This window comes from Nematolebias whitei, chromosome 17 (genome assembly GCF_014905685.2).
Source record: "Nematolebias whitei isolate Nwh7 chromosome 17, NemWhi1, whole genome shotgun sequence".
Lineage (NCBI taxonomy): Eukaryota > Metazoa > Chordata > Actinopteri > Cyprinodontiformes > Rivulidae > Nematolebias > Nematolebias whitei.
Window position 1 is genome coordinate 36,975,861 of NC_056514.1, and position 27,491 is coordinate 37,003,351.

At 41.3% G+C, this 27,491-nt stretch overlaps 2 protein-coding genes across 2 annotated transcripts in view; one reads left to right on the forward strand and one right to left on the reverse strand.

Annotated features, from left to right (window-relative positions):
* LOC119423552 (PDZ domain-containing protein 7-like) overlaps positions 1 to 3,746 on the forward strand; it is a 17,147-nt gene extending 13,401 nt beyond the window's left edge. Inside the window, exons 14-16 of the mRNA XM_037690950.1 lie at positions 461 to 1,015; positions 1,201 to 1,301; positions 3,603 to 3,746. Coding sequence (XP_037546878.1) covers positions 461 to 1,015; positions 1,201 to 1,301; positions 3,603 to 3,746 — 800 coding nt within the window. The remainder of the gene's footprint in view (positions 1 to 460; positions 1,016 to 1,200; positions 1,302 to 3,602) is intronic.
* A 1,346-nt stretch (positions 3,747 to 5,092) lies between these two features.
* The window catches only part of LOC119423811 (leucine zipper putative tumor suppressor 2 homolog), a 35,933-nt gene continuing 13,534 nt past the window's right edge, over positions 5,093 to 27,491 (reverse strand). Inside the window, exons 2-7 of the mRNA XM_037691223.1 lie at positions 25,656 to 25,760; positions 9,134 to 9,658; positions 8,295 to 8,891; positions 8,088 to 8,210; positions 7,730 to 7,876; positions 5,093 to 6,636 (exon numbers count right to left, since the gene is read on the reverse strand). Coding sequence (XP_037547151.1) covers positions 5,959 to 6,636; positions 7,730 to 7,876; positions 8,088 to 8,210; positions 8,295 to 8,891; positions 9,134 to 9,637 — 2,049 coding nt within the window. The 5' untranslated portion in view covers positions 9,638 to 9,658; positions 25,656 to 25,760 and the 3' untranslated portion in view covers positions 5,093 to 5,958. The remainder of the gene's footprint in view (positions 6,637 to 7,729; positions 7,877 to 8,087; positions 8,211 to 8,294; positions 8,892 to 9,133; positions 9,659 to 25,655; positions 25,761 to 27,491) is intronic.

Sequence of the window (27,491 nt, forward strand, 5' to 3'; positions counted from 1 at the left end):
ATGATTTTATGTTTTCAATGCAGTAATCTTTAATTTTTTTTATAACACCCTGAAAATGAGTTTTTGATCAGAAAGTGGAAAATACACTTAATAAATTTAAAAACAAAAATCAAGTCCAAATTATGATATGAAGCCTTAACTGTCACAAGAAAAGTTGCATTTTCTGTAAAACTGCAATCTGAGTGCTGCTGACTTTGTAATTTGCTGAAAAAGCTAAAACTGAGTTTTTAAAGCTAAAACATAAGAAAAGCTACAAGCAGCATATTAGAACAAACCTAATAGCAACACTAGCTAAGAGCTAAAATATAGCAAAAAGCAGCTAAATGATAGCTAAAAGTAGCAAATTGCTGATTAATAAAGCAAAACAATCGTACTAGCTGTAGTAGAATTAGCTTTAGCAATATTAGCATTAGTAGTTTTGGTAACAAAGAGGACTAATAAATGTAGTTTTCTCCTGCAGATTTCAGGGGAGGCTTTGAGCTCCACAGTGCTGAGGAGGTGGAGAAAGAGAGCCACCTGCTGGAGGAGCTGGAGAAGCTCAGCCTGACTGGTTCCCAGGGATCCAGCAGGAAGCCCAAGACCTCCAGGTCCTTCCCGTCTCTGCTGGACATACCTGTGGATGGATATGACCCAGAGCCCCGAGACCTCAGACCCCCCTCTGCCAGGACCATGTCCCCCAACTGGCTGCTGGCCCACAGCAGCGACCCCCACCCTCCTCTCCGCACAGACATCAACACAGTCCGCTCCGTCCACGTCGACGAGCATTCGCTGCGCTCCACTTTGGACTGGGAGAAGGGACGGACTCTTTTCAGAAGCAGCCGTGCTCCGAACAGGAAGGAGCAGAAGTTCACTCTGCAGAGCGCAAACAGGAGGAGTCGGCCCCCGCTGTCTCAGGTGTTTGGGACTGATCCGGACCGACAGGCGAACGGCTTCGAAAACGGACTCATCGGTGCCGACCCTGAGGAGGAGCTCCAGTTCAGAACCGTCAGCATCTCCAAAACCAAACAGTCTCTGGGTAAACACAAACAACAACTTCCTGTTTACTCCACATGTTCTCCCGCTTTCTATGAACGTTACGTTTATTTAGTGGCAACTTTAGAGACGTTTAATATGGAAACCGAGTGGTGACGGTAAACTCACATCAGCAGACTTCTATAAATATGAACGCCCCCTCTGACTCCCGTTGGTGTGACGCTGCAGGGATCAGTATTTCTGGTGGGATGGAGTCCAAGGTTCAGCCGATGGTGAAGATCGAGAAGATCTTTCCTGGAGGAGCTGCCTCCACATGTGAAGTCCTCAAGGTAACAACACGGGCATATTTACATATTATGATTAAATGTGTTTTCTTTGGTTGCTATGTCTAAACTGTGATAGAAAATCATATTGTCACATTTTTTAAGAATTTGCAGCAGTCGACTACATTTTTGATGCTATGAATATTTAATCAATTAGCTCATTTTTGTAGAAGGTTTATATATTCTGCTTTTGCCAGCTGTCTTGTAGAGCTTATTTCACGACAGGGCTGGACGACATGTTTTTAATTCTCATTTTGAGTCAAATTAAAACCAGACATTTAGGAGATTTACACTTTTTGAATCTACACGATCGTGGCTGAATTATTAGTTTTCTGTGGATCGTGACAGGAACATAATATAAACTTCATATATTAAAGTAAACAAGTACATTTTTTTGTAGTTTATAGTACCGTCTTCAACAGACATTTAAAGCCTAACTGTCCTTCAGAAAATGCATCGCCAGAGTTTTAAACTGAGATAAAATGATTTCAGAAAGTGATTAAATTTCAGCCTTTTGGTCAAACTTTATATTTGATCAGTTCAGCTCAGAGTACAGGTGCTCGTCATAAAATTATAATATCATGAAAAAGTTGATTTATTTCAGTAACTCCATTCAAAAAGTGAAACTTGTTTATTATATTCATTCATTACACACAGACTGATATATTTCAAATGTTTATTTTATTTTAATGTTGATGATTATAACTGACAACTAATGAAAACCTCAAATTCAGTATCTCGGAAAATTAGACTATTGTGAAAATGTTCAATATTGAAGAAACCTGGTGCCACACTCTAATCAGCTAATTAACTCAAAACACCTGCAAAGGGTTTGAATGGTCTGTCTAGTTCTGTAGCTACACAATCATGGGGAAGACTGCAGACTTGACAGTTGTCCAAAAGACGACCATTAAAGAGGCTGGCTGTTCACAGAGCTCTGTGTCCAAGCACATTAATAGAGAGGTGAAGGGAAGGAAAAGATGTGGTAGAAAGTGAACAAACAATAGGGATAACTGCATCCTGGAGAGGATGGTGAAACAAAACCCATTCCAAAATGTGGGGGAGATTCACAAAGAGTGGACTGCAGCTGGAGTCAGTGCTTCAAGAACCACCACGCACAGACGTATGCAAGACATGGGTTTCAGCTGTCGCGTTCCTTGTGTCAAGCCACTTTTGAACAAGAGACAGCGTCAGAAGCGTCTCACCTGGGACTGCTGCTGAGTGGTCCAAAGTTCTGTTCTCTGATGAAAGTAAAAGTTGCATTTCCTTTGGAAATCAAGGTCCCAGAGTCTGGAGGAAGAGAGGAGAGGCACAGAATCCACGTTGCTTGAGGTTCAGTGTCAAGTTTCCAGTCAGTGATGGTTTGTCATCTGCTGGTGTTGGTCCACTGTGTTTTCTGAGGTCCAGGAAGTTTTAGACACTTCATGCTTCCTGCTGCTGACCAACTTTATGGAGATGCAGATTTAATTTTCCAACAGGACTTGGCACCTGCACATAGTGCCAAAGCTCCCAGTACCTGGTTTAAGGACCATGGTATCCCTGTTCTTAACTGGCCAGCAAACTCTCCTGTTAATCCCAGAGAAAATCTATGGGGTAGTGTGAAGATGATTTGATACACCAGAACCAACAATTCAGAAGAGCTGAAGGTCACAGAGCAACCTGGGCAGAGCCACAGACTGATGGACCCCATGTCACGCTGCATTCTTGCAGTAATCCAGGCCAAAGGAGCCTCAACTGAGTATTGAGTGCAGGGCATGCTCATACTTTGCAGTTGGCCAACATTTCTAAAAATCATTTTTTTAAATTGTTCTTAAGTAACATTCTCATTTTCTGAGTTACTGAATTTGGGGTTTTCATTGTCAGTTACAATCAACATTAAAAGAAAAACATTTGAAATATGTCAGTTTTGTGTAATGAATGAATATAATAAAAAAGTTTCACTTTTTGAATGAAATTACTGAAATAAATCAACTTTTCACAATATTCTAATTTTATGACCAGCACCTTTTATGTGTTATGAGACTCGCCTACCACCGCTCTGAATTTTGGTTAGATGTCTGCAAAACACCCAGGACATCCTTGTAAAAGAGATCGATGATCTCAATGGATTTCTTCCTGGTAAAATAAAGGTATAAATAAAAAACTGAGTTGTAGCCATTGTTGTGTTTGCCAACTTTGATTAGCTGTAGCAGCCATCTTGATTTAGGGCAACTCCAAAAGCGAGTATGTTGTAGATGTGATCCATTTCTGAAAAGTTAGAATAAATTTAATAAATTGGACTTTACACTTTGTATTTTTGTGTCTCAGGCTGGGTTTGAGCTGGTCTCTGTGGACGGCGTTTCCCTCCAAGGAGTTACCCACCAACACGCTGTCGACGTCATCCGCAAAGCCTTCAGCAACAAGGCCAAAGAGCCCATGGCGTTTGTGCTCAAAGTTCCTAAAAACTCTTGAAAAAGCTGTCAAGGTTTGTACGTTTTTATGCCCAGTGTTAGCCGTCTTCTGCTGCAGAGGTCAGGTATGTCATTTTACAGATAATACTCAGCCTGAAATATAAAAACAGCCTTCGACTTAAAAGCTACAATAAAAAAAACAGAACTCTTGTCACTAAAAATGCTAAATAATTTCAAGTAAAACTTGTATTTAAATCATACAATTGTGCTTCTTGTGCTTTTATGGAAATAAAAACTATCAACACAAATAAATTCAAAGTTTTTGTCAATTCCTGAGTTTAAAATGTGCAGGAACTTATTACTTATTACAAAGTTTATTACTTTGTAATAAACATTTTGTCCTGCAGGGGGCAGGCACGAGTCGTGCAATTAAAAAACCCTGAACTCATAATGAGATGTAAACATGAATTAAAACTAACACTAAACTTTTACTGGACAAAACTTTAAATATAAAGTATTTTTTTACACAAAACAGTTTATCAGAAGGTAAACAGTCTTTTAATTAAAACCAAAGTGAAATATACAGCATGAAAATATACATTTAACGTCTTCATACAAATAATGCAGGTTATAAAATTTAATCAGAGGAACCAAAACAAACTAATATACATGATTTATATTTATAGGGGAAAAACACACGTTGGGTATTTGCTTTGGTCTATTCACAGTGGTTATGTTGGGTTTTATAAAACCTTCAGAATATAATGAGTGGATTATTTACAGGTTTGATCGAGTGAAACGTGTTGTCACTTATACAGGGAACTGTAGGAAGAGGCGACGTACCGATCAGGAAAAACAGTGACTTTACTCCAAAACGTCTTTCAGTGCATGAGCTCCGTTTCAGTGACGATACATAAATTTGAACACGCTGCCCAAACAGCTGTGACCCATTTAATGCTGCTTAAGGTGAATAGAAAGACTTTTAATGAGATGATGCGCTTCTATTTGTTGGAGGAAAAACAAATCACAACAGACTTTAGTGAGAGAAGTTGGATTCTGCATTTTGTGGCTGCTTTTTGTTTTTCCCCTGGGTTCCTGAATGATTGAAAACTATTTGATGCTGCAGTGTAGATTATTATTATTATTATTAGTTTATTTTAGGTCTGAGAGGTTCTACACCGTATGAGCGTCGCAGCTTTCTACATCACATCAACCAAGAGGAGCCTAAATATTTATACAACACATTTCCTCACGCTGCTGCTCTTTACTTGCTCTACTCTGTATTTGTAATTATTTCCATCTTAACATGTGTTTTTGTCTTTCCACCTATAGAAAGTACATCTGGACCTGCTTCTACTTCCTGTCCTCTCAAACCCAGCCGCTCGTCCTGAGCCTGGTTCTGCTGGAGGTTTCTTCCTGTACAAAGGGAGTTTTTCCTTTCCACTGTCTCCTTTGTGCTTGCTCAGGACGGGAGACTGTGACCAAGTGAAGCCTCATCGCAATATGCAGGCTCCCTTAGAGAACTCTTACTAATTAGTTTTTATAACGTGTGTGACTTCTGTTGGGACTTGGCGCCATATCGTTAAACTGAACTGAATATTCCCACTCCTAACTCCAGTGGATTAGGTTGGGTACAAAGTGAGCCAAGGCGGGTACGGTGTTGGCAGAGGTGGGCAACAAAATAAACGGTCTAGAATACAGTTGAGCGAGCTCTGCACACAAACTGCTGCCACACAAGCTAACTCTCAGGATCCAGCAACTCAAAGTTTGCCAGTTTCCACCGGGGCCCAACGTGACCTCAACTAAAACAGAGAGCCGTTGGTGGTTTATGGTTTGTTCAGGATTCTGTTTACATAAAAGCCTGTTTCTGGTCCGGCGAGTTGTGACAACATCACTGTTCTGTCCGTGTCACCCCGGCTAACTGAGTCACTTCTTCTTACGAGGACGCGGTGAACGTTGACACGTTCTCTGTAAGCAGCGCTGACAGAGTGGGAGTGTGGCGCTCCGAACCCAGCAGGGGCGGTGGAGTCAGAACGTCGCAGCAGGACGACGGTGAAAGGTTGAGAGAAGTTGCTCATAAACTTCTAAGTGTGTGAAAACTCAACAGACAATGAATGAAGGAGAGAACTTTAAAGCATTTAAAGGTCAAATGGCTTTTAGGTGGGACAACAGTCACAGTTAAAGTGTGGCTGAGCTCATTAAAAACACTCACCTGCTCCGTTTCGATCAAACAAGAAGGGAAACATTTATCTGTAGTGCAAATATAAACTGAATCAAATTTCTGTCGCAGCAACTTCATCAAAGTTGATCTCGTTGCCGCTGCCCTCGTCCTCCTCTCTGCTCTCCAGTTCCAAACTGAGCTCCTGCAAGAGCTGCTCCAGCTCTCGGTTCTTGCGGTACATCTGCACATAGTTCTCCTGCAGCTGCTTCTGGTAGCGGATCACTTTGTCCTTTTCCTCCTGCCAGATCTTGCGCTCTTCTTGGAAAGTGCCCTCTTGCTGCTCGACCCTCCGACGCTCAAAGTCCAGCTCAGAGTTCAACCTGTCCATCTGCACCTTCATGTTCTGCAGGGCCTTGTCGCTCTCGTAGGCGAGCAGGTGCTCCTCTGCTTGCTGGAACACCTGACACTGTCGGTTTCCCGCCCCCTGATTGGTCAAGGCGTCTCTGAGATTCGCCAGCTCGCCCTCGAGCCGTCCCACCTTTTCTCGGAGCAGTTCCGCTTCACTCTTCCTGCGCTGGAGCTCGTTTTCACACACCTCCAGCTCCATGGTGCGCGTGCGGTTTGTGCCGTGGGCCTCCTGCAGCAGCACCTGGACGTTGGTCAGCTCGCCGCGGTTGTCTCTGAGCTGACCCCGCAGGGAGACGATCTCTCCCACGCGTTGAGCTAGCTCGTTCTGCACCTCCTTCAGCTGCTGCTTCAGCAGAGAGATTTCACCCGACTTCTGGCAAACCTGAGAGGAAAGAACGAGTCGGAACAGAAGTTCACCTCCGTCTTTAGAGAAAAGATCCATCAGAAATATAAAGTAACTGAAGATAAACAGGACTGTCGCAGTTAAAGAAAAAAAAAGTTGAGCAATTTGAATAAAGCTGTTTAGAGGAGGCAGCAACGATTACACACTTTATTGCTGATTTGTAGTTGGAGCTTAAAGTTCTGTTGATCTGAACATGTCTTGTGATAAAGAATTGTCAGTGTTCTCAAGGAAACCCTGGATGTAAAAAGAATCCAAACTACCGTATTTTTTGGCCTATAAGTCACAGTTTTTGCATAATTTACATGCCCTGTGATTTATAGGCAAAAGCGACATTTGTTTTTTCCCCATATTTAAAAACCAATTTTTGGCTGAGATATGACCGTTTTCATTCATTCTGACTGAACATATCGAACACTACCATTTTCAGCTGCTAGATGGCAGCACAGTAGTATGGTAAGCCGTTGTATCATGTAATAGGTAAAAGTGGCTATGATGACTAATTCAAAAAAGTTCAAGACAAAAACAACTATACTTTATTTATTGCTTTTGTGTTGAACTTTTTTGAATTTACCATGTCCTGGATGACTGAGAATCTTCACCAGCTATTAATGACACAATCAGCTTACCATACCCAGACACCTTCGTTCTGCTCACTTCTTGGAGCAGCCGTCAAATCAGCTTCATTTCGCTGCACCGCTCCAGTGAAATGCAGCTAATCTGACCATTAAAGTGCATTTTTTAAGCAAAAGTTAGACAGAGACACACCTTTACTATAATTTCAAGCAAACAAATAATTGTTTTTAAGTGTTGTTAAAGTCCTCCCGTGCACGCTCCCACAGCCGCCCTTTGGCAGCCAATAGATTTTTGGCACAACACCAGCACACATTTCCGGGTTGTCAGTGGTGATGCAGAATAGATGCGACGTATTTATGGATTTTTCCACTTTAGACATGTTTGGACTGATACGACGTGTACGGCGCAAAATATTCCAGTCACTATTACTGCCCATTAAAGTGAGACGTGGTCCCATCATCCTGATTCAGAGAAGAACGACAAAGGATCTTCTGCTCACCTCCCATTTAGTCTCCTCCAGTCGAGGCCCCAGCTGGATCTTCTCGTGTTCGAAGGAGGTGCAGCGCTCCTCTAGATGCTCCCTCTCCTTCAAAAGCTGAGCAAAGTCCTCCTGCAGCTTCTTCTTCTCCTGCTGGAGCTGGTAAACCTGAAGTCACGATACATGAAAAAATAATCTACAGTCAATAACTGATCTGTCAAAAGCCACGTCTTTACCCCCCACCCCTCAAAAAACTGTTTGAGTTCTTATTACAACCCCCATACTTCTACTGTACTGAGACCAGAGTAGTTTGCCTGTGATGATCATGATTCTGCTCTAACTGAATAAAAAGGAGGTGGTTTGTGTTCAAAGTTCTGACCTGCAGCTGAAGCACCTGCTGAGCACGCTGGGCCTTCTGAGAAGCTACCTGCATCCTCGTAGCGCAGCTCTGCCTCAACTCCTCCAGCTCCAACTCAAAACGCTTCTGCTTCTCTTCATAAACCTGCGAGGCGACAAAGAGCAGCAGGATTTGTAGAAACAAAGGACATGAACAAAACTACTGATCTGAGTTTGAACTTCTTCACACCTGACAGATTGCAGCTTCGTTATCGTCCAGGTTGCCTCTGAGCTGCTGCAACTCCAGCTCTCTCTCCCTCAGTTTGTCCTCCAGGTCTCTCACCACCCCTTCGTAGCCCTCCGTGGGACCAGGAGACCTCCCACCGGACCCACTGTCAGACAGGGGCTGCCCCCGGCCACTTATGGACCCAGATCCTGTGCTCTTGCTGGAGGACGAGCGTCCGCTGTCTGAGTTGGACTGTCCATGTACACCAAGTGGCGGGACGCTCTTCATGGGCTCCAGGTGCCCTGCGGCGGCGTCCCCCGATGCCAGACCGTAGCCGGCGTTGTTGTAAGGCGGCAGGCTGGAGAGGGAGTTACGGCCCGAGTCGGACAGCGAGCAGGACTGGCTGCTACCGTTGCTGACGTTATGTCCTCCGTTGTAGGAGCTGCGTTTCTCGGAGCAGGGCGGCGACGCCTCTCTGTGGGCGGGGCTGAGCAGGTTCAGATTGTTTTGGCTTTCGGACGCGTTGGCACAGTGGCGAGGAGAGAGATACTGCATGGAAGAGCGGCTCTTGGGAATGACGGGTTTGAAGGCGGTGGGCCGCAGGACCGTTTTCTCCATGTTCTAATTCAGGAATTGACAAGAAGTAAGAGGGAAACATCATGTTCTGTGCTTGAAGGGAGATTAAGATTACAGGCACAAGTGTTCTCATTTAAAGCATCAAAACTGTCAGATTTTATCATTTTAGGCCCCAAATTAAAACCACACGAAATAACAGCGTACCAAGATCTTTACATCTACTCGTCTGTTACAACATAAAAAGGATTTTTAAGTCGTTAATCTTGGTGTAATTCATGTAGACTCACCTTCTCCAGTTTTCCTGACACCGGGATCAGTCTTGGAGGAGGTCCCCCCATATTCCCATTTAACCCTAATCCTTCTTTAGAGTCATCCGCATCACTGTCCTGGATAACAGGTTTGAAGTGATTATCATTCCAGTCTCCGTTTATATAAGTGTAGTTCCCATTCCCGCCGTCCTTCTCCGGGACTCTGATGGACCCAGTTGAGCTCGGTTTCTTCAGAGAGGGGATGTTCTGCATTAGTGGGTCTTGGGGTGATTCGGTGCCGAGGCAAGAAGTTCCTGGCATGGGCCGCCGGACTCTGGTCCCCAGCTCGAAACCAGAGCAGTGATCCGGGTAGGGTCCGGTGCGAGTAGCAACAAGGCTGCTGACAGAACCCATAGACTCCAAGGGCAGGGGTGGGGGGTTGACGGGGGGTGAAGGGCCAGAGGGGTGTCGTCTGCGAGCGCCACCACTGTGGCTGGGGGTGTGGGGCTCAGTAGACAGGGGCAGAGCCTGGACCAGGGCCATGGTGGCAGCTCTGAGGGGTCACTGGCATGAGAGAAAAGAACCAGGATGAGCCTCGAACAGATGCTTCAAAGATTCTCCACAATTAAGATTAAATTTCAAGTTTCCTTATTGTCATTCACATCCCATCTGGTACACGAGGTGGAACAAAATTGTGTATCCAAGATCCCAGTTACACCCAAAAATAAAAAAATATATAAAGTACAAAAAGAAACGGTATATAAGGATCTAAGATATATGCTAAACACTAATAATGTAAAATAATTCAGTATATTAAAACAGCAACTTTAGGGTTTTCTTGGACAATTTCTTTTCGTCAGAAAATGATAATTTAAAGTACATTAAGAGCTGATTATTTTGGGAGACAACCCAATTAAAGATGGCCACCACAGCTTTACCCGACACAGAAAATGGCTGTTTTACTGACACTGAGCTCCAATTTAATGTGGTAGTAGCTGGAAGTCATTATCAACATTTAGTCCAAGTGCAAACAGATAATCTGATTGTTAGGGAGTGATTTTATTCTAAAACTCTGGCATGAAAAGCAGCTGATCCTGAAACTTGGCGTCAGTTTCTGACTTCCTCTAAAGTCACTGTTATTTTGCAGCGTTTACACAACTGACACAAAGGTTTGTGTTCTTCACATTTACTGATCATATCAAGGAAACCGAGTCAAAATTAAATTTTTCTTTAGGAGTACAAACGGATCCTTTAAATATTTCCACAGGGATGCTTTCAAGGAGTGTTTATCACAGAGTCTAAACAAATGAGGTTACTGTAGACTGAATCGTAGAAAAATCCCACACACGGAGAACCAGGACGGGACATTCACTAAATCCAGCCAAGCAGCACAAACGGGGTTCGGCCACATGGCAGCACAAGAAAGAGGTCTCTTGATGTGAGTTGTAAAACTTTTAGCAACATGTTGGCGTTTTTTTCTTGACGGTGACAAAGGCTGATGTCTCCACGCATGAAACCAGCCTTAAAGCGACTCAGCTGTGGATAATCCCTCAAAGGAACAACACAAAGAGGAGACCGGTTCAGCCTGCTACGATACTCCTGTGGTCTAAATTCCAGAGTAACTATGTTTACATGAGACATGAGCGAGAAACAATATGAAGGGAAAGTCACACACAGAGACTTACATGTTCACTCCTTCACCCTCCCAGGACCGCTGGGAAATACTGACATTACAACACGAGAGACTGGTCTGAACAGTTCGTCTCCTGGCTGCTGAATTCTTCTTGTGTGGAGAGAACAATGGGCAGCAGGACGCATCATATGAGGTCATTCCAAACACGAAACAACAGCTCAGCTTGTTACGGTCTAAAAACATCAACACAGTGAGTCAGAATGTGAGGATATCCGACATGCGGGTGTGACTAGTTTCAGGCTAGCAAAGCAAAAACATTTTTTGTTGTTGCAGCAGAGCCCAACTCTCATCTGGACAGAAGGTAAATAATGACCAACCATGCACTGCTTCAAGGGACGCCAGGTCTTAGATTATATCAGTTGTAGCCGCTGGTCAAACCTCTCAATGGCATTATGCATGGACTCACGAGATGCTTACATCAGAGGGGCCCAAAGTGGGGCCCGTGGGCCTGAGTTGGCCCATCAAGCTGTGTTCGTTACTACATTAATATTTCCTTTAAAGAATCGATGCGTTTCCACTCATTGACTTTGATGTTAGATGGAAAAGTCGGCCCAATGACTACCGTATATACAGGACTGTTTATTTATGTTCAAATTGTTAAGTTGTGTTGCAGGTGAACATGAGTTTTTTGACATTTTGCATATACATACTGAAATGCCAACATTTCGACATTTGTTTTAATTTCTTATATATGACTTATTTGTTGTATTTTGTGTTCTATAATGTTCTTTATTCAGAATTGAAGCTTAAATAACTATAATAAATAAATGGACTTTACTTAAAGATGGATTTGCGTTTCATGAATTATTTGTTTGCATTTAGCCCGCAGCCCTCTGATAGATTTTAAATTTGGCTTTACTCAGGGTCCCAGTTACATCCAACAATAAAATGTAAAAGAAAAACAGTAATAAGATCTAAGATATGAACTAAGAAAAACAACTAAATATGCACTAAGCACTAGTAGCATAAAAACATTACGCTGAACAGCAGCACGAACATGAGTCTGTGTGAGCAGATGAGCACGCATGAACACAGCAACAAGAAACAGATCAGCAGCAACAAGAAACAGATCAGCAGCAACATAAAGTGATTATTCTGGTTAGAGATTCATGAGTCTAACAGCCTCAGGGTAGAAGCTGTTCCTCAGTCTAGTGGTTCTACACTTAATGCTCCTCAACCTCCTTCCTGAGGAGCCTTGTATGAGTTATGGTCATGGAGCTGTGGCAGCAGAGACGTGCAGTGATGCCTCCTGTCCTCAGGTGCTGCTGTGTGAAGCGGTACACTCATTTGAATTTGTTTATAGACAAAATAGAAGATCATATCTTTAAACTAAAGGATTTTTTTCTAAACTAGATGAGTCATACACATAAAACAAATGGATTAAAACATAATAAATAACATTAAGCATGAATGCAATGCTGTTTTTGACACAGCCAGAGTTTAGTTTTTTTTTTTATTTAAACATATTGAATCTGGTTACAGATGTTAAATTGACAGAGTTCCAAACAGAGAGAGCACTTTGAGCTAAAGTGGTTCTACGAAAAGGAACCGACGCCATTTAAAGCCGCTCTGGTAGTTCTGCTGTAGCCCTGCGGCTTCTGTAGAATTGCTTAATGGTTTGGGTGCAAGCCCATTTAAGTATCTGAAGATCAATTATAAAAACATTTAATTTATAAAATTGGAAAACTCTAGAATAACGAACTTAGCTAAAATGTTACAGTGATGAAATCTGATTGGCTTTTGGTATAAAACCTTCAAGGTCCGATTGAAAAGACTTTCCGATGGTTTAAGTTTAGTTTGATGAGTCTGTGACCAGGAGCTCCATAAGACAAATGTGAAAGAATCACAGAGTTGAAAACTCTGCGCAATGAAGTGTCAATTAATTATTTTAAAACAATTTATATTGAAATATAAGCTTCTATTTTTGGTTCATATATGTGTGAGCATCCGATTCCAGACAGTCAGTGCCTCACCGCACGTCATCTTGAATTAAAGAGCTTATTCAGACCTGGGCATTGTACGGCCCCAGGGCCACATGCCCAGGCCCTTTGGTTGACTCTGACCGGCCCCCATAAGGGGAATTACAAAATACATATGTAAACAAATGAAGTTAACCAAATCCAGATATAGATCCTCTCTCACTGATGATGTCAGCTTTGCTTCACATCTCCACCTCAGACCTTCAACCTGACTAACATTTCCGTTAAAGCCCAACAGAGACTAGACTTCTCTCACTAAACAAGAAAAAAGAACTGAAAAACACCAAATGAGATGTTTAGACTACAAATGAAGGCACGTAAAGAACCGGGACTCGAAATCACAGTTCAGTGACGATCACGATTATATGATGTTTCATAATATTTGGAGTACAAAGACAATATTGTGATATATTTAGAAAGCTAAGAACTTTTTCCAGCATTATATAAAACTCAAAATGAGTTTTGGGGTGAATGTGACTGAAAATGATCACTAATATAACGTCACAAATGGTAAAAATGTTAACAGTTTACCATTGTACTGGGAAATTTAATTGAATAAATGACATTTTTTGTAAGGAAACCTCGTTTTTTCGTTGCTTAATCATAACAAATACTCTTACCAGCTTATTAAAACAGTGCTATGTACTGCTTTTAGTAATGAAATACTATTAATATGATGCAGTATTGAGTTAAGTTGAAATCAGGTCTCTCTTGTAAATGAGTCCTCGAGGCTCAATGGGATTTACCTGTCTAAATAAAGGTTGAATGAAAAAGTCATTTGTGCCAGCCCTCCACAATATTTGTTGTTTTTCATGTGGCCCCATGGAAAAAAATAATTGCCCACCCCTGGCTTAGATGTACATCAAATAACTTTCTAGGAGTTTCACTAAAATCTGTCCAGTGGCTCATGAGAAAATTTGATAAACGCCAAAGATTTAAATAAAGATGTTGCACAGTGAGTAGCATTTAAAAGTATGTTTATGTCTCGTCTGTTACACCACACCAGATTTTAGCTTAAAATCTGTAAAACTGACTGAATTACAATCTTTTTTTTTGTGCAAACTAATCTCGTTTAGCTACGGCAGCAAACTTCACTGGGGTTGACTCTAAGGGTTATAGTAGTAAATGTACAATCCATGATTCTTTAAAAAAAATTGTTGTAATCCATTTCTTAAAAGTTTCTGAAAGTTACTTTAAAACCATGAGATATTTTGTGAACGCTACAGAGAAAAGAACACGCCTACAGACAAAAACATCATGTCCTCCAGACAAATACGTCAAGATGGTGCCTGGCGGCTGGAATGCTGGTCAGTCACATTTCTAGAGCAGAGCAGCCACAACAAGTAGTTTTCTATCCTAAGCTTACGATGAGCCTCCAAGGCTAACGGTAATCAGAACCCTCTAAACCTGGCTGATCAATCCTTGGACCTCGTTTACACCTGAACGATCTCCTGCAATCATTGTACATTTTACAACGGTGGCTGTAAAACTTGCACACGGTAACGCCACCATCGCAACTCCTGTTTAGACGAGACGACAAAAAAAAAAAAAACCTGTTGAATCGGCTTCAGTTTTCAGCTGGCGCTGGGATTTTTGTATTTCAGTGACAGGTCCATAAGTTTAGACTTAGACTTATGTAGTGGACTAGGCCCATGTCAAAAACTAAGTCTAAGGTCAAAACTCTTGACCTTTAGAACCTTGTGGGACAGGAACTGTCATTTCATTCATTTGAACTCAGAAATACAGGTTCACCCATCCTGAGACTTTCTTTCTTGAAGATTCAAGTGAAAAGAACACTCTCTTTTTATTATCATTACTATTTTTCAAATGTTGATAATCAAAGTGTCTTAGTTCAAACCATTTTAGATGTGGCAGTGAACTAATCAATTTTATTAACTGAGTAATGATTTTTATTCTCATGTCAAAGCTGTTACAGAATAATTATGCATTTTCTGATTTCTGCCTTTGAGTGAGCAAGTGTGCGTTTCCAAGGTTGGAGTCAAACGAAAAACAAGTTGTTATGTTAAAACTGTCATGTTTTTAAAATCCTCTCAGACGTAAATAGAGAAGTTTTGGCACCTGTTGCTGAAACAGCGCCAAAACAAAACTCTCTCTGTCTGTGAGAACATTTCTGATCTGTTTCATAACAATTCTCGCTGTCTCTAACCTCTTACGTCACAAAACACACCCCGTCTGGTCGTTTCTGACCAATGAACAAATCCCAAAAGTGAACCGGGAAACAGCTCTTTAAAATGTCAGTACTTCCTGGTCTACTCGGTCTTGGTTCTGTTGAAGTTCTGATGGAGTGCTGTTGGAGTTCTGCTGGATACACAGTCCAACCAGTTCTGTGAGAGACGGGATGATCCTGACAACAGAGATCTTCCGAGTTCCATGGGATTATAACATTTTCCACTGAGGTGAATATGTGTCGAACAGAGCCTCGCCATTACTTCGGACGAGTAACAGCATCCTACTGAGACGCTGAAAGGGTGCGTTAAACGGAATCTCACCTGAGACATCTCCAGGTAAAGGAGCCGATTTCATCACCTAAGTGTACTGTAAGGAAAAGCTGAAGAAAGCCGGAGAGTGTCGATTCTGGTGAACACATTTCACCCCTCACACACCATCTTACTCCCTCTAAACTTCTTTCCATCTTTAAACTTTTCTATCAAGTAGAAATTCTTCCAGATATTTTAGAAATGTCTGTGTAAAATGCTCACCCACATTCATGTGGGTAAAAGATCATAATTGTACAGTTTTCATAAATGTCTGTGGTGAAGCAACGGAAAAATCATGGCCGTATGATTTTTCCTGATTGATTGCTTATGTTGTTATTTTCATAATTTGCCAAATTAATGTAAATGTTTGATGTTAAATTTTGATTCTGTAAATAAATGACCGCATTCATTTTGATGGGTCAAATATAAATGACGTCTCACGTTTGCATTTCCTTAAATTCAATGCACGTTTTATTCAGTCCAGAAAAATGAGGAATCCGTGTTAAATGATGAATATATCTGAGCATCTGTTCATCTACACTTAGCAGCATAAACAGCACTTTGCTATCCACTAACGTTGCTTCATGCAAACAGAGTTTACCGAAGTTGCATTTTCCCTTGAAACGGTGCAGTTTGCTAAAAAAAAAAAAAAAAAAAAGGTCCAATCTAAAACCTGGATCCACAAAGTCGATCAGTTGGTGTGGGAGAATATGATCACCAATGTCGTAGCGATTTAGTTAAAATTTGTTTGCTCACTCTCCTGTGGGACAGTAAGTTCAGGAGCAAGAGTAACAGCTTTTGTTAAAGGTCTTTAAAAACTGAGTGTAAAAAGTGTACCATTGTCAGACCATTATTTCCGATCAGGGGGAGTCCACTTTTTGTCCGCTGAGTCTCTCCACATAATGAGCTCTAATCCCCGAGGAAACTATGCAGGGACTCTTCTAAGCAAAGAACAAGAGCCTCAAACTGTTTTTAAAGGCTCGGTCATGTTCTGATCCCGGTTTCCCTTTTGTTGTCATGGTAACGAGGGCCTCAAACCTTTAAAAGGGAGAGAAGGCGAGTCAGAGGGCCGACGGGGAGGACAGAACCCTTAGCGTCTTAAAGACTTGGATCACTTTATAGCTCTGAGTCCTCCGTACGCGGCCTAAAGGAAAAGAAATGGAGGCTCATTAAAACAGTAACGGATGGACGCTTCATATCTACGCAGATCGGTGAGTGGAAATAAAGGCCTACAATACGTTACAGTACACATCACGTAAACAAGAAAAAATGTCTGCAGAATCATCTGATTCAGATTATTTTGGTTTGGGAAAGCCTTTGAGGATTTTAAAGTCCTTCAGTCAGTCGTAAAAACCAAACAGCTGTTGTTTTTTTTCACAAATGAGTTCTTGTCCTTCGCAAGCCTGAGTCTGAATGAGCGCGTTTCTCCGGCTAACAGAACAGTTTGCAGACAAGATTCATGACAGATGTTCTAGATCCACTCCAAGACAGAGCCGGCTTTCTGCGTAAATCGGAGTATTTTGGTGTTGTCAGGCAGAAAACAACAAAAGTGCAGGTTCTTTTAGGGCGGAAGCCTCAGCAGTTCAAGATAAAATAACTCTTCAGACACCTGCAGAGTTTCTGGTAACCTATCCAAGTGCATACCCTGGTTCTTTTCCTTATTGTTAAGTGTACTACCATCTTCCACCTGCAGGAAAGTGGAGAGAACTAGGGATGCACGATATTATCGGCATGGTATCAGCATCGGCCGATATCAACGTTAAATTTCAATATCGGACATTCCATTAAAATAACTCGTCGATATAAAAGGCGCAGTTTCTGCCTGCAGCGGCAGCACAACACGATGACGTCACGTGCGTCTACTCGATCTCACGGCGGAGAGGAAATTTCAAAATGTGAACGGTTTGGAAATTTTATTTTTCGTTGGTGAGGATGTTGGATTCTGAAGATTTATGGACTACGTTGAGCATCGCTACATCGTTCGCAGTCGGAGATATTTTTCTGACGTAACGTTACTCGAGTTACAAGCCGTCATTTCCGACGTCATTGAGAAGCTAACAGCCAATAGCACGACTTGCTGGGTGAGTTTTACCACAGACATTTGAACGTCGTGTTAGCCTCATTAGCATGATTAGTCTTACGGAACAATGGCTAGACAAAAACTTTTAACTTAAAAAGGATGTCCTTCATGCACAGGAGTGCACAGGGATATAGGAACCTGGAACAAGCCTCCACAAGTGAGACAGCATCGCAGGTGACTAATGCTAATAAATAACATTTAACACTTTTCATTTAATATAAGTTAAAGTGCTTTGCATATCATATGGCTGTTACTGAATATATGTCACCAGCTCTTTCAGCTGTTGCACAATTTTTGTAGCAAATAAGCCTAAATAAGAGGTTTATGTTCTGACAAAGGAACGTATCTAAAATATCGGTATCAATTATCGGCTGAATAACTTTTAACATATCGGCCAAAAATCCAATATTGTGCATCCCTAGAGAGAAGTCCTGGATTTCACAGCATCCACAGCTTTGCTCTCAAGACTCCAGGTTTACCGTACTTGTGGTTCCTATAGTTTCTACAAGTCAAATGGGAGATTTCCAGTTATCAGGCTCCTCTTGGGTTTCCATAGCTATTCTTCCATTCTGCTGCTACAGGCTCTGGCTGCCTGAGAACAAACTGACCACGTTCCTCACTCTACTCTCCATTATTGTAATTTTCAGTTGCTGTTTCATTAAGCCGTTTTGTTTTTTCTTTCCATAAAAACAACATCTGGATCAATCCTGTGTCTGTCTCTTTCCTGTCCTCACAAAGTTCATTTGAATAATAGTTTGCAATCTTTTCTCCTAAAAAGCCAAACTTTTTTTAAAAGATATTGGCAATTTTATATCTTTACACATCGTAGTTCTCCAATGGAAATGAAGCCCAACAAAGACCAGAAATGTGTCTGATAGAGCACAAGAAATGAAAAACAGGAACGAGAGACAGCCCATGTCACGTCAAGGGACCTCCCTCCCATTTTTCCTAAAGAGACACGCTGCTTGCTCCCTCACTATCCATCCTTCGTTTCAAACAGTTATACTGCCATCCAGTGGTCATAAAACGGGTACTACACACAAAAATTAACCAACATTTCTTCTTAAATTTGACAATAATTACTAATTATTGTCAAATTTCAAACAATATTATCGTTTATCACGATAATTTCTGAGACAATTAACCGCCCAGCAAAATCTGTTATCGTGACAGGCCTAGTATCAGTGCTTTCAACATTTTGCTTCAATACTTTACTGTACAGAAAATGTGAATGTGTGCAGTCTGCTCTAGAAAACTAATGTTTTGTTCCACATCAGGGGATTTTATTAGGTGTTGGTGATGTTCAGTGGTGTGTAGGGTAACCTCTGGTCTGATTACGTCTCAGACGAGCAATTAGAGGCGTCAGTGGTATGAAAGCCTTTTTACAGAAGCAGTTTATGAGTGGACACCATTTACGTCTGCAACCTCACACAAACCCGCTTTGTGAAACACTGAATGAGCCGGCAGAAGAAAAAAAAAACCTTCACCATTTGTAGAACAACAAACCCACAGCCATGGAGGGGTGACTAAAACTGTTCCTCACACCGGGTAAAATACTGGAAGCATTAAAAAAAGTAAATGTCAGCCCTCATGTGAGGCGTCACCGTAGAGCAGAACGTCCTCTGACTCAAATAAAACTCAGTTTTCTGCAGGGAGCATCTGCATGAACAAATCTAGATCCCCTCCTCCACCCTCCATGTAAAACTTCTGAATCCCACTGTCTCTCCCCCCACACACACCTCTTTGCTTTTGCCCCTCTCTTTGGAAAATGGAACATATCTGAAAAGTGTGACGAAGCTATTTTGGTTCTGGAGTTAACCTACCTTTCTACAGCCACACCTATTAGACCTGACAAAAACTAAAGCCGCTGAGGCAAACGTAAACAACCTGAAGGGAGGGGTGACAAACAAGAACCAGTCACTGCTAATCATCTGTGGACAACGTGTCAAAGGTTACAGTTTAGGAGTACACCACAGAAGCAGATAAATGTATCGGTACCCTTACACACACAAAAAAAAACTAGTGACTGAAGCCAAAAGGCTCCGGTTTGGTCTCATCAGTCCCATAAACCTCCCATAATCTTTGGGGCATCTCATCATGCTTTAGGATGAATTTCAATCTGGCTTTGTGATTTTCTCTCTTTGATGTTCTCCTTCTGGGTCTTCCAACGATCAAAATGTGATCAAAAAGTGGATACCTTGACCTTTGAGTTCAGCTTTGGTTCCTTTTCTATTGTCCCCAAAATCCATCTGATAAACATGGGGTGGCATTTTCTCTTGCATCCACATCCTGGGAGGTTGGTCCCATGAATCTTATTTGTGTTAATAATCTTGCCAGCTAAGGTCAGAGGAAAATGAAGCTGCTTGAATATGGTCTTGTACCTGTTACCAATATTTATAACTTTCTCTCTAATAACAACAACAATAATAACAATAATATTAATAATGTGTTATTTGTTATCATTGTATGTTCCCGGCGAAATTGGCCCTCTGCGTTTAACCCATTGCACCTGGGATACCCTCAGGTGGAGCAGTGTGCAGCTATTGAAAGCTGCCCGGGGAGCAATTGGGGATAAGGTGTCCTGCTCAGAGACATCACGAGATGTGCAATGTCTGGGGATCAAACCTGGGACTTTTGTGTCCTGAGTCGGCTGCCCTGCCTCTACCCCATCTCGGCCCTTGTCAGACAGCTCTTACCTTTGCTATCTTAGCTTCACAGTGTTGTGCACACGACAATACCAAACCACCTGGTTGTCCTGATGCATGCTCAATAATCCAGGTGGATAAATCTAACAAGGTTCTGCCAGGTCCTCTGGACGGGTTTTTCTCATCTGTCTTCTCCTCAGACTGAAGATGGATTTTCGATAAAAGATGAAACGTTTCAACAAAAAGAACCCGTCCAGAGGACCTGACTCAATAGATACTCGGTAACTTGTTTGTTTCCTTTAGACAGGCAGAGTGGAAAGAAAAGCTTGAAGGCACCTTTGATACTAGATCAAAAACTAAGTATGAATGCATTTCTTTGAGGTCCAACAACTCTGTCCATGTTATTTGAGCACATCTTTGGAAAGTCAACAATAAATCATGTATTTTCTGTTCACTGAGTGTTAAGGTTACCAACACATTTATCTGTGCCTGTTTATTATAGATAAAGTAGAGTCGTTTTGCCAACTCAAGTGACTTTGCACAGGCATTCCTCAGAGTGCCTACAGGTTTGTTTAATGGATGAACTGAACACTGTCAATGATTATACAGCAGACAGGAAGTGGACCTCTGTTCAAACACACAGGCACACTTGGATCAATGACCAAACAAGTAGGTTAGAGCTTATCTTTGTGTTTTACTGAGAACTAACTGAGAAAGAGCAGCTTTTAGGTCTGCAGTTGTCATTTTTAAATCTAATCTTTTGGTTTGTTTACTTTTACTGACGGACAGTCGCATAGAAAACAGTTTTCACTTTTTAAAGAGCTCAAATAAAAATGTGAATGCTCAAATACAAAACTAGCCTTTGCTTAAATATGCTAATCATCGTGACCATTATCAATTAATCAATTACTTGTTTTCTATGTCTTTGAAATTAATGTTTTATTATGTAATGATTTGCATAACCTAGATGTGTTGTACGTTTATGTTGATTAATGAATCGAACATCTTGTCTCATTACTGACAAAGTAATAAAAGACAACTTCCCTTTTCTACAACAGTCTAGTTCTGAGTTTCTTACCCCAGTTTGTTTCCTGCATGGCTGCTTTGGAGTCTGACCAGCTTTCCTGATTATTCAGCCTCAGCTCGGTCACCTCAAACACTACGTCTTGTTACGACCACCCCTCTTTCTAAATCCCCCTTCCATAAAATACCCTCAGCTCACTCTTGAAGCCATGTGAATGGGAGCGCAATCCCCTCCCCTTCCTCTGCTTTCACCTCCTCTTTGGAGCACAGCCCACACACTCACTGATCCAGATACACCTCCTCTTTCCCTGCTTCACTCTGGTGCCATTTCCTTTAATCAAAAGGAGAACAAAAACTTGTGCAGAACACTTTGCTGACTTTGGTGTGCAGGAAAAAGAAGAGAAAAACAGAAAACTAGGAAGAAGGACTTTCACTTAAAGATCATTCTGGTTTAGCTGTCCATGTTTAAACAGGATGAACCATTAGAAGAAAACCGAGTTATCAGTCTGATACTGGGCGGCACGGGAGAGCAGTGGTTAGACCTTTAACTGAATTAAGGTGGCAGTTATAGTTATAGTTCAGTACAGGAGCTGACAGTAAGAAATTTCAAGGCGAATGGACGTAAACAAAACTGCAGTTTTAGTGCAGCATCAAACACTACACATGCTGCAGCTGAAATAATGGAAAACAAGAACCAAATTTAAAGTTGCTGTCAATCTAAAGAGAAATCAGTCTAAGACAAGTCTAAAAAGGCAGTTTTCATATCGTTTTATTTCTTTTTCATAACTCATCTGATAAACGACTACTTTTCATCCTTGTTTTGATACTGAAGCCAGTATTTTACTGCACTGCAACTGATGGCGACTAACGGGCAAACAACATTTATAAAGCAGCATTCATAGCCTTTAACCTGAAATTGACCTTTGATCATCTGCTCTAAATCACCAAGAATAACTGGTAGAGATGGACGAGCTCCTCCGCTCAGTTCAAACAAAAAGAGAAGGGCAAAGTAGGGTACGAGAAGTAGGCTAGGCCTTGCCACAGCTTTATACACACCAATCTGTCCCTTATATCAGCTCCCTCTCCCTGCTCCTGGAACTGGGTCACACTTTGAGGCACAAAGTTTGTCCTTGAGACCTGGTGCTCAGTCAGGAGTTCACGATCATTCCCGATGATGTCGCAACGAGAAGTCCAAACGGAACTGAACGTGCCGAAACGTCAAACGCCACGGAGCCGAGTCCAACACACAACGATAAACACCATCAATCACACGGCTCAAGGCTACCAGTGCCGGCATAAAGACGCAGGCTGCAAATCACTTCTGTGAACGCCTCCATTAACACCACCTCTTTATAAGACCCGGGTGTGTGTGTGTGTGTGTGGGGGGGGGGGGGGGGGTTAACATGACTTAGCCCCTTCCAGGGAGGTGACTTACAGGCTGAGGCACAGGCTGAGGCAGTGAAGTAAAATTACATCTATGTGGTTTCCCTTTTTGTTCTGCAAGAAAAGCCCTTTTATGCCAAAGATACGGACTGAGATCGTCTTATGATAAGAAATGATGGAGATGTAGTCGTTTTGCTCCAACCGTGAAGATACCATGCAGCGTTGCAAGATATCACATTCAGCACATGTTGTGAATGACTCTCAGCTACTACCATACCAAATTTTAAAACAATATCTGACTGAATTGTAGCCATATTTGTGTTATCTAAGGCCAGCTGGCTTTGGCGACCATCTTAAAATGGGTTGGCACCAAATACTGATCTTTTATAGATGAACATTTATTGATTACCAAGAGCTTCATTAAAATATGTCCAGTAGATTGTGAAATATTTTGTTAACATACAGACAAAAGCTTATTAATGGTGATCACTAATGTAAACTTACAGTTGGATATTTCAGTGAGGTTTTGCAGCAGTATCAGGTAGATTCATTCATTCATTCATTCATTCATTCAACCTTTATTTAGACGGGTAATTCCATTGAGCCTCGAGGACTCATTTACAAGACAGACCTGATTTCAACAAAGAAAGATGACAACAATGGACAACAGCAACAACAATAAATAATTATAAAAAAGTCATACTGCAGTTTTAGATCCTTCTGCTATTGATCCTTCTTGATTGATCCATCGGCAGATTCCTTTGTTATCGGCTATTGAGGAAGACGGCGGCAGCAGTTTTGGCAATGGCAAAACTTCTGAGTCTGTGTGATGGTTTGGTTCATGCTTTGAGTATTCAAAATCAGCTGATTTACGAGCTAAACCATAAGATGGAAGCGATTTGTTAAAATCACAGGCCACCTGCAGCTTCTGGGACTCGCCAGCATGTTGGAGATGACCTTGAAGGAGAGTCATAAGCATGGACCAGTGGAATGCCCATAAATCTGGCCATTTAGGACCTTGAAAGTTCCAGCAGGACTCAAGAAAAAAAGTCTCCCCCCCCCGAGAGCGTTTGTGAAGGCTTATCAGATCAGAACTGTGCCGGCTGACCAACATCTTATCAGGACTATGGCCTATCTGGAAATGCTTCATGGACAAATCTCACTGTCATTCCATCAAATGCATATGTAACTTGTTTATAAATGTGCTTGCTGTTTTTTGATATCTTAAATCGTGTCCTGATAAGGACAAGATGTGAAGAGATCTTTTTTGTAATACCGCTATCCATCCTCATGGACTTTTTCCTTTTCCATCTAAAAAAGTATTCTGAAAAAGGATAAGGGGTCGCGCTCCAGTAGCAGCAGCAACGTGCACTCAGCCGGATGACTGTACGAACATAATCTCACTGTATTTCAGTACAATGATAATAAAGCTTATTCTGATTATTTATTTTACTCAGTCGAGTCAAATCGAAGATGCCACAGACGAACAAATTCTCTTTAAATGGGAAATTTCCAGTGAAAATTCAAAAGTGATTCCATTAGTTTATCTATCTGCAGAGCAGGTACTGATTCATCACAGGCGGAGTGGCCGTCTCTCCTTCGTCCATCAGCTGGCTTCTTATACTTTCAGAACAACCGCTCCGGTCTGGGACCAGAATGGGACGCAAAGCTAGGCCATCCGTCAGCGTACGCCCTGCCTCGGCTTCGAAGACGTCACTCCCATTGGATGCTGCAGCTAAAAGCAGACGATCCTTTGGACCTCTTACCTCCAATAATAATCCACAGTGGCACAAAGCGATCCACGAACGCCTCAGAGTTAATATAAGCCCTCGTCACTAGGCGGTTTATTGTTTTCAGGCCCAAATAAAAAAGAGAGGAGACACTGTGCTTATTGAAAAAAGCACTCATGGTAAGTCCAGTCATAAATCCACACACTGGCTGGAGCGAGTTGGCAGCACTCGACCTAACTCTGATTTACTGTATAATGTGTCAAAGAGATTAGGGTCGGGCCTACAGCTCTGGACTTATAGCAGGACCCGATCCTTGATTAAGATCTGCTACACACAGCAGGGATCTGTTACCATCCACACAGGATACTCTTTGATGTGTGCCGAACCTCAGATACAAGAAAAAACTGAAAATTTTACATTTTCTGTGGAAATGAATCGTAAAAGCAGAACAAGGTAAAGTTAAAACAGAAGCTGAAACAATAAGGACACGAGCTAAAAAAAAGGCAGAACAGTAGCTTTCTTATTTCATATCTTTGATCTTATTACTGTTTTTGACTTAATGCTAAAGTTAGCAAAGCGGGAGAAAGTAGCCTAAACCAGAAGAAAAGTGATTAAAAGTAAAAATATGCAAAACAGAAACAAGAACCTAAAAATAAAAAGGCAGTAGCACAAAATGTATATCAGCCAAAACTTTGACATAGGCTACAATGAAAACCGTAGCCAAAAGCTAAAAGTAGCAGAGCAGTAGCAAAAAGCTAAAATGAGCAAAAACAGTAGCCACAAGCTAAAAGTATCAAAAAAGTGTATAAATATTACAAAGCAGATAAAAGCTAAAATGGCAAAAGGCAAAACAAAAATATACAATTAGCAGAACAGTAGCAAATAACTAAAAACAGCAAAATACCAGCCAAAAGCTAAATTTTGTCAAATAGCTTAAAAACAGTGAAAACAGTAGCCAACAGCATGCGTTTAGCTGTGGCTCTGCTCAATAAAGCTTTGAACTCTGGTTAAACTCCTTTTAGCTAAGGTTCCACACATTTTAGCTTTTAGCTAAAGTTCCACACATTTTAGTTTTTAGCTCAAGTTCCACATACTATAGCTCTTAGCTAAGGTTCTACATATTTTAGCTTTTACTAAGGTTCTACACATTTTAGCTTTTTAGCTAAAGTTCCATATTTTAGCTTCTAACTATGGTTCTACCTATTTTAGCTTTTAGCTAAGTTTCCACACATTTTAGCTTTTAGCTATAGTTCCACTTTTTTAGGCTCTAAGGTAGTTTTTTCTCATCAATATTTTTAGTAACAGTTTTGTTAATTTAGGTTTTTAGAAACGGTTCAGCTAACTTTAGCAAAGGCAGAACAGTAGCATTTAACAAAAAACAGCAAAATATCAGCCAAAAGCTAAAATTTGTCAAATAGGTAAAAACTAAAACTAGTAGTTAATTAACTTAATTTTACTGCACTGAACTACAAACAGGAAAACGTTGTGTGAATACAAGAAAATACGATTTAACCCAAAGGCGCGTCTTACCCGTCGATGACGACTCGTCTTCAGCTCCTGGACGCCTCAGAACACCGCAGAGCCTCTGAGACGCTCACATCGCTGAGGACCATCATTTCTTTCTGTTCTTTCAGACTGAGGAGACAAACATTGGACATAAATGAGCAGAGAACCATCGATGCGTAAAGCTGGAAAACCTGAAATGTGGCAACCGTGTTTACAGAAGTTAGCAAGAAACAGGAAAAACTGAGTCACAGTGGCAAAAAAAGGAAGAACAATATGTTCACGTGGACGAAAGTTAAAGAACTGAGGGGGACTTCCATCCCAACAGGAGTCTGGACCAAAACCAGGAGCAGCACCCTGTTCCCAAAACTACTGGGCAACGGGGACAGTTTTTATTTAGAAGGGGAACAAAATTATTTCAATTTGTGTTTTTTTGGATTAGAAATAAAGCTGTAATCAGAGCCGAGCGGCGAGGGAGGGGGTTGGTAATGTGTTTGATGTGTGTTCTGTTTATCAGCAGGATCAGGGATGTTTGCTAAACCAACCGCCAACACGCTGTAACTTAACACCACCAGCCCCTCCATCTGCAGCCAACGCTCCACATACTGTACGCTACAGACAGATGGAGGGCCGAGGTGCCCAAAGGCTTTACAACAGCTTCCTAGATAATGTTGCGCTACTGGGTCACGCTGCAGAATAAACTCTGAGCTCTGCGAAGTAAGACACTTTGTGTTGAAGGTGGACAATCGCTTCACAAGAGAGACAGGTGTTTTTTTCTAAGTGGGCCACACCCCTCGCCTGCTGCTCCACTCCAAGTGTGATAATCCTTGAAATGAAGGCCTCAGAGCAGAGAGAGATGCTTAGTGCAGAATTTATCACTATTATTGTGTGAATGCTGAGTCAGCGCTCACACCGTTTCCTCTGTACATTTGTTACAATCAAACCATTTCCATAAACCTTGTGCCATTTTAGCCTTTCACAGAGCAAAATGTTTGGTTCGACATATAGACTTGTAGCATTTGCAGCTTTTAAACTGGTTTTTAAAAAGAGTTTATACTTTTTAAATTATTTACCAATTTCTTTGATTCATTTAAAACATTTTTTGTAATTTGCTTCTGAATGTTTCCTCTATTGTCATCTGCTATTTTTAGTTTAGCTACTGTCTACATGTTCATTTTAGCTTTTAGCTATGGCTCAGCTTGTTTTAGCTTTTAGCAATTGTTCTGCTCACTTTAGCTATTATAAGCTGTGGTTCTGCTCATTGTTAATTTTAGTGACAGTTTTGCTAAATTTAGTTTTTAGCTGAGTGGTTAGAGTAGTTGTCCTCCAACGCAGGAGTTGGGGGTTCGAGAAGCCACATGCTGAAGTGTCCTTGGGCAAGACACTGAACTCATCACTGCCTCCGTTGTGTGTCCCATCGGTGTATGAACGACCGTGATCTAAAAAAATGATTATTCTTTGTATAGATCTAGTAGAGTGCTGTATGAATGAGTAAATGAGGCACAGATTCTGTTGTAAAGTGCTTTGAGTATCTTGATGAGATAAAAAAAGAGCTATACAAGTACAATCCGTTTACCTTAGCAGTTCTGCTAAATTTAGCTTTTAGCAACAGTTCTGCTAAATTTAGCTTTTAGTGACAGTTCTGCTAAATTTAGCTTTTAGCAACAGTTCTGCTAAATTTAGCTTTTAGTGACAGTTTTGCTAAATTTAGCTTTTAGCAACAGTTCTGCTAAATTTAGCTTTTAGTGACAGTTATGTCAAATTTAGCTTTTAGCAACAGTTCTGTCAAATTTAGCTTTTAGTGACAGTTCTGCTCAATTTAGCTTTTAGCAACAGTTCTGTTAAATTTAGCTTTTAGCGACA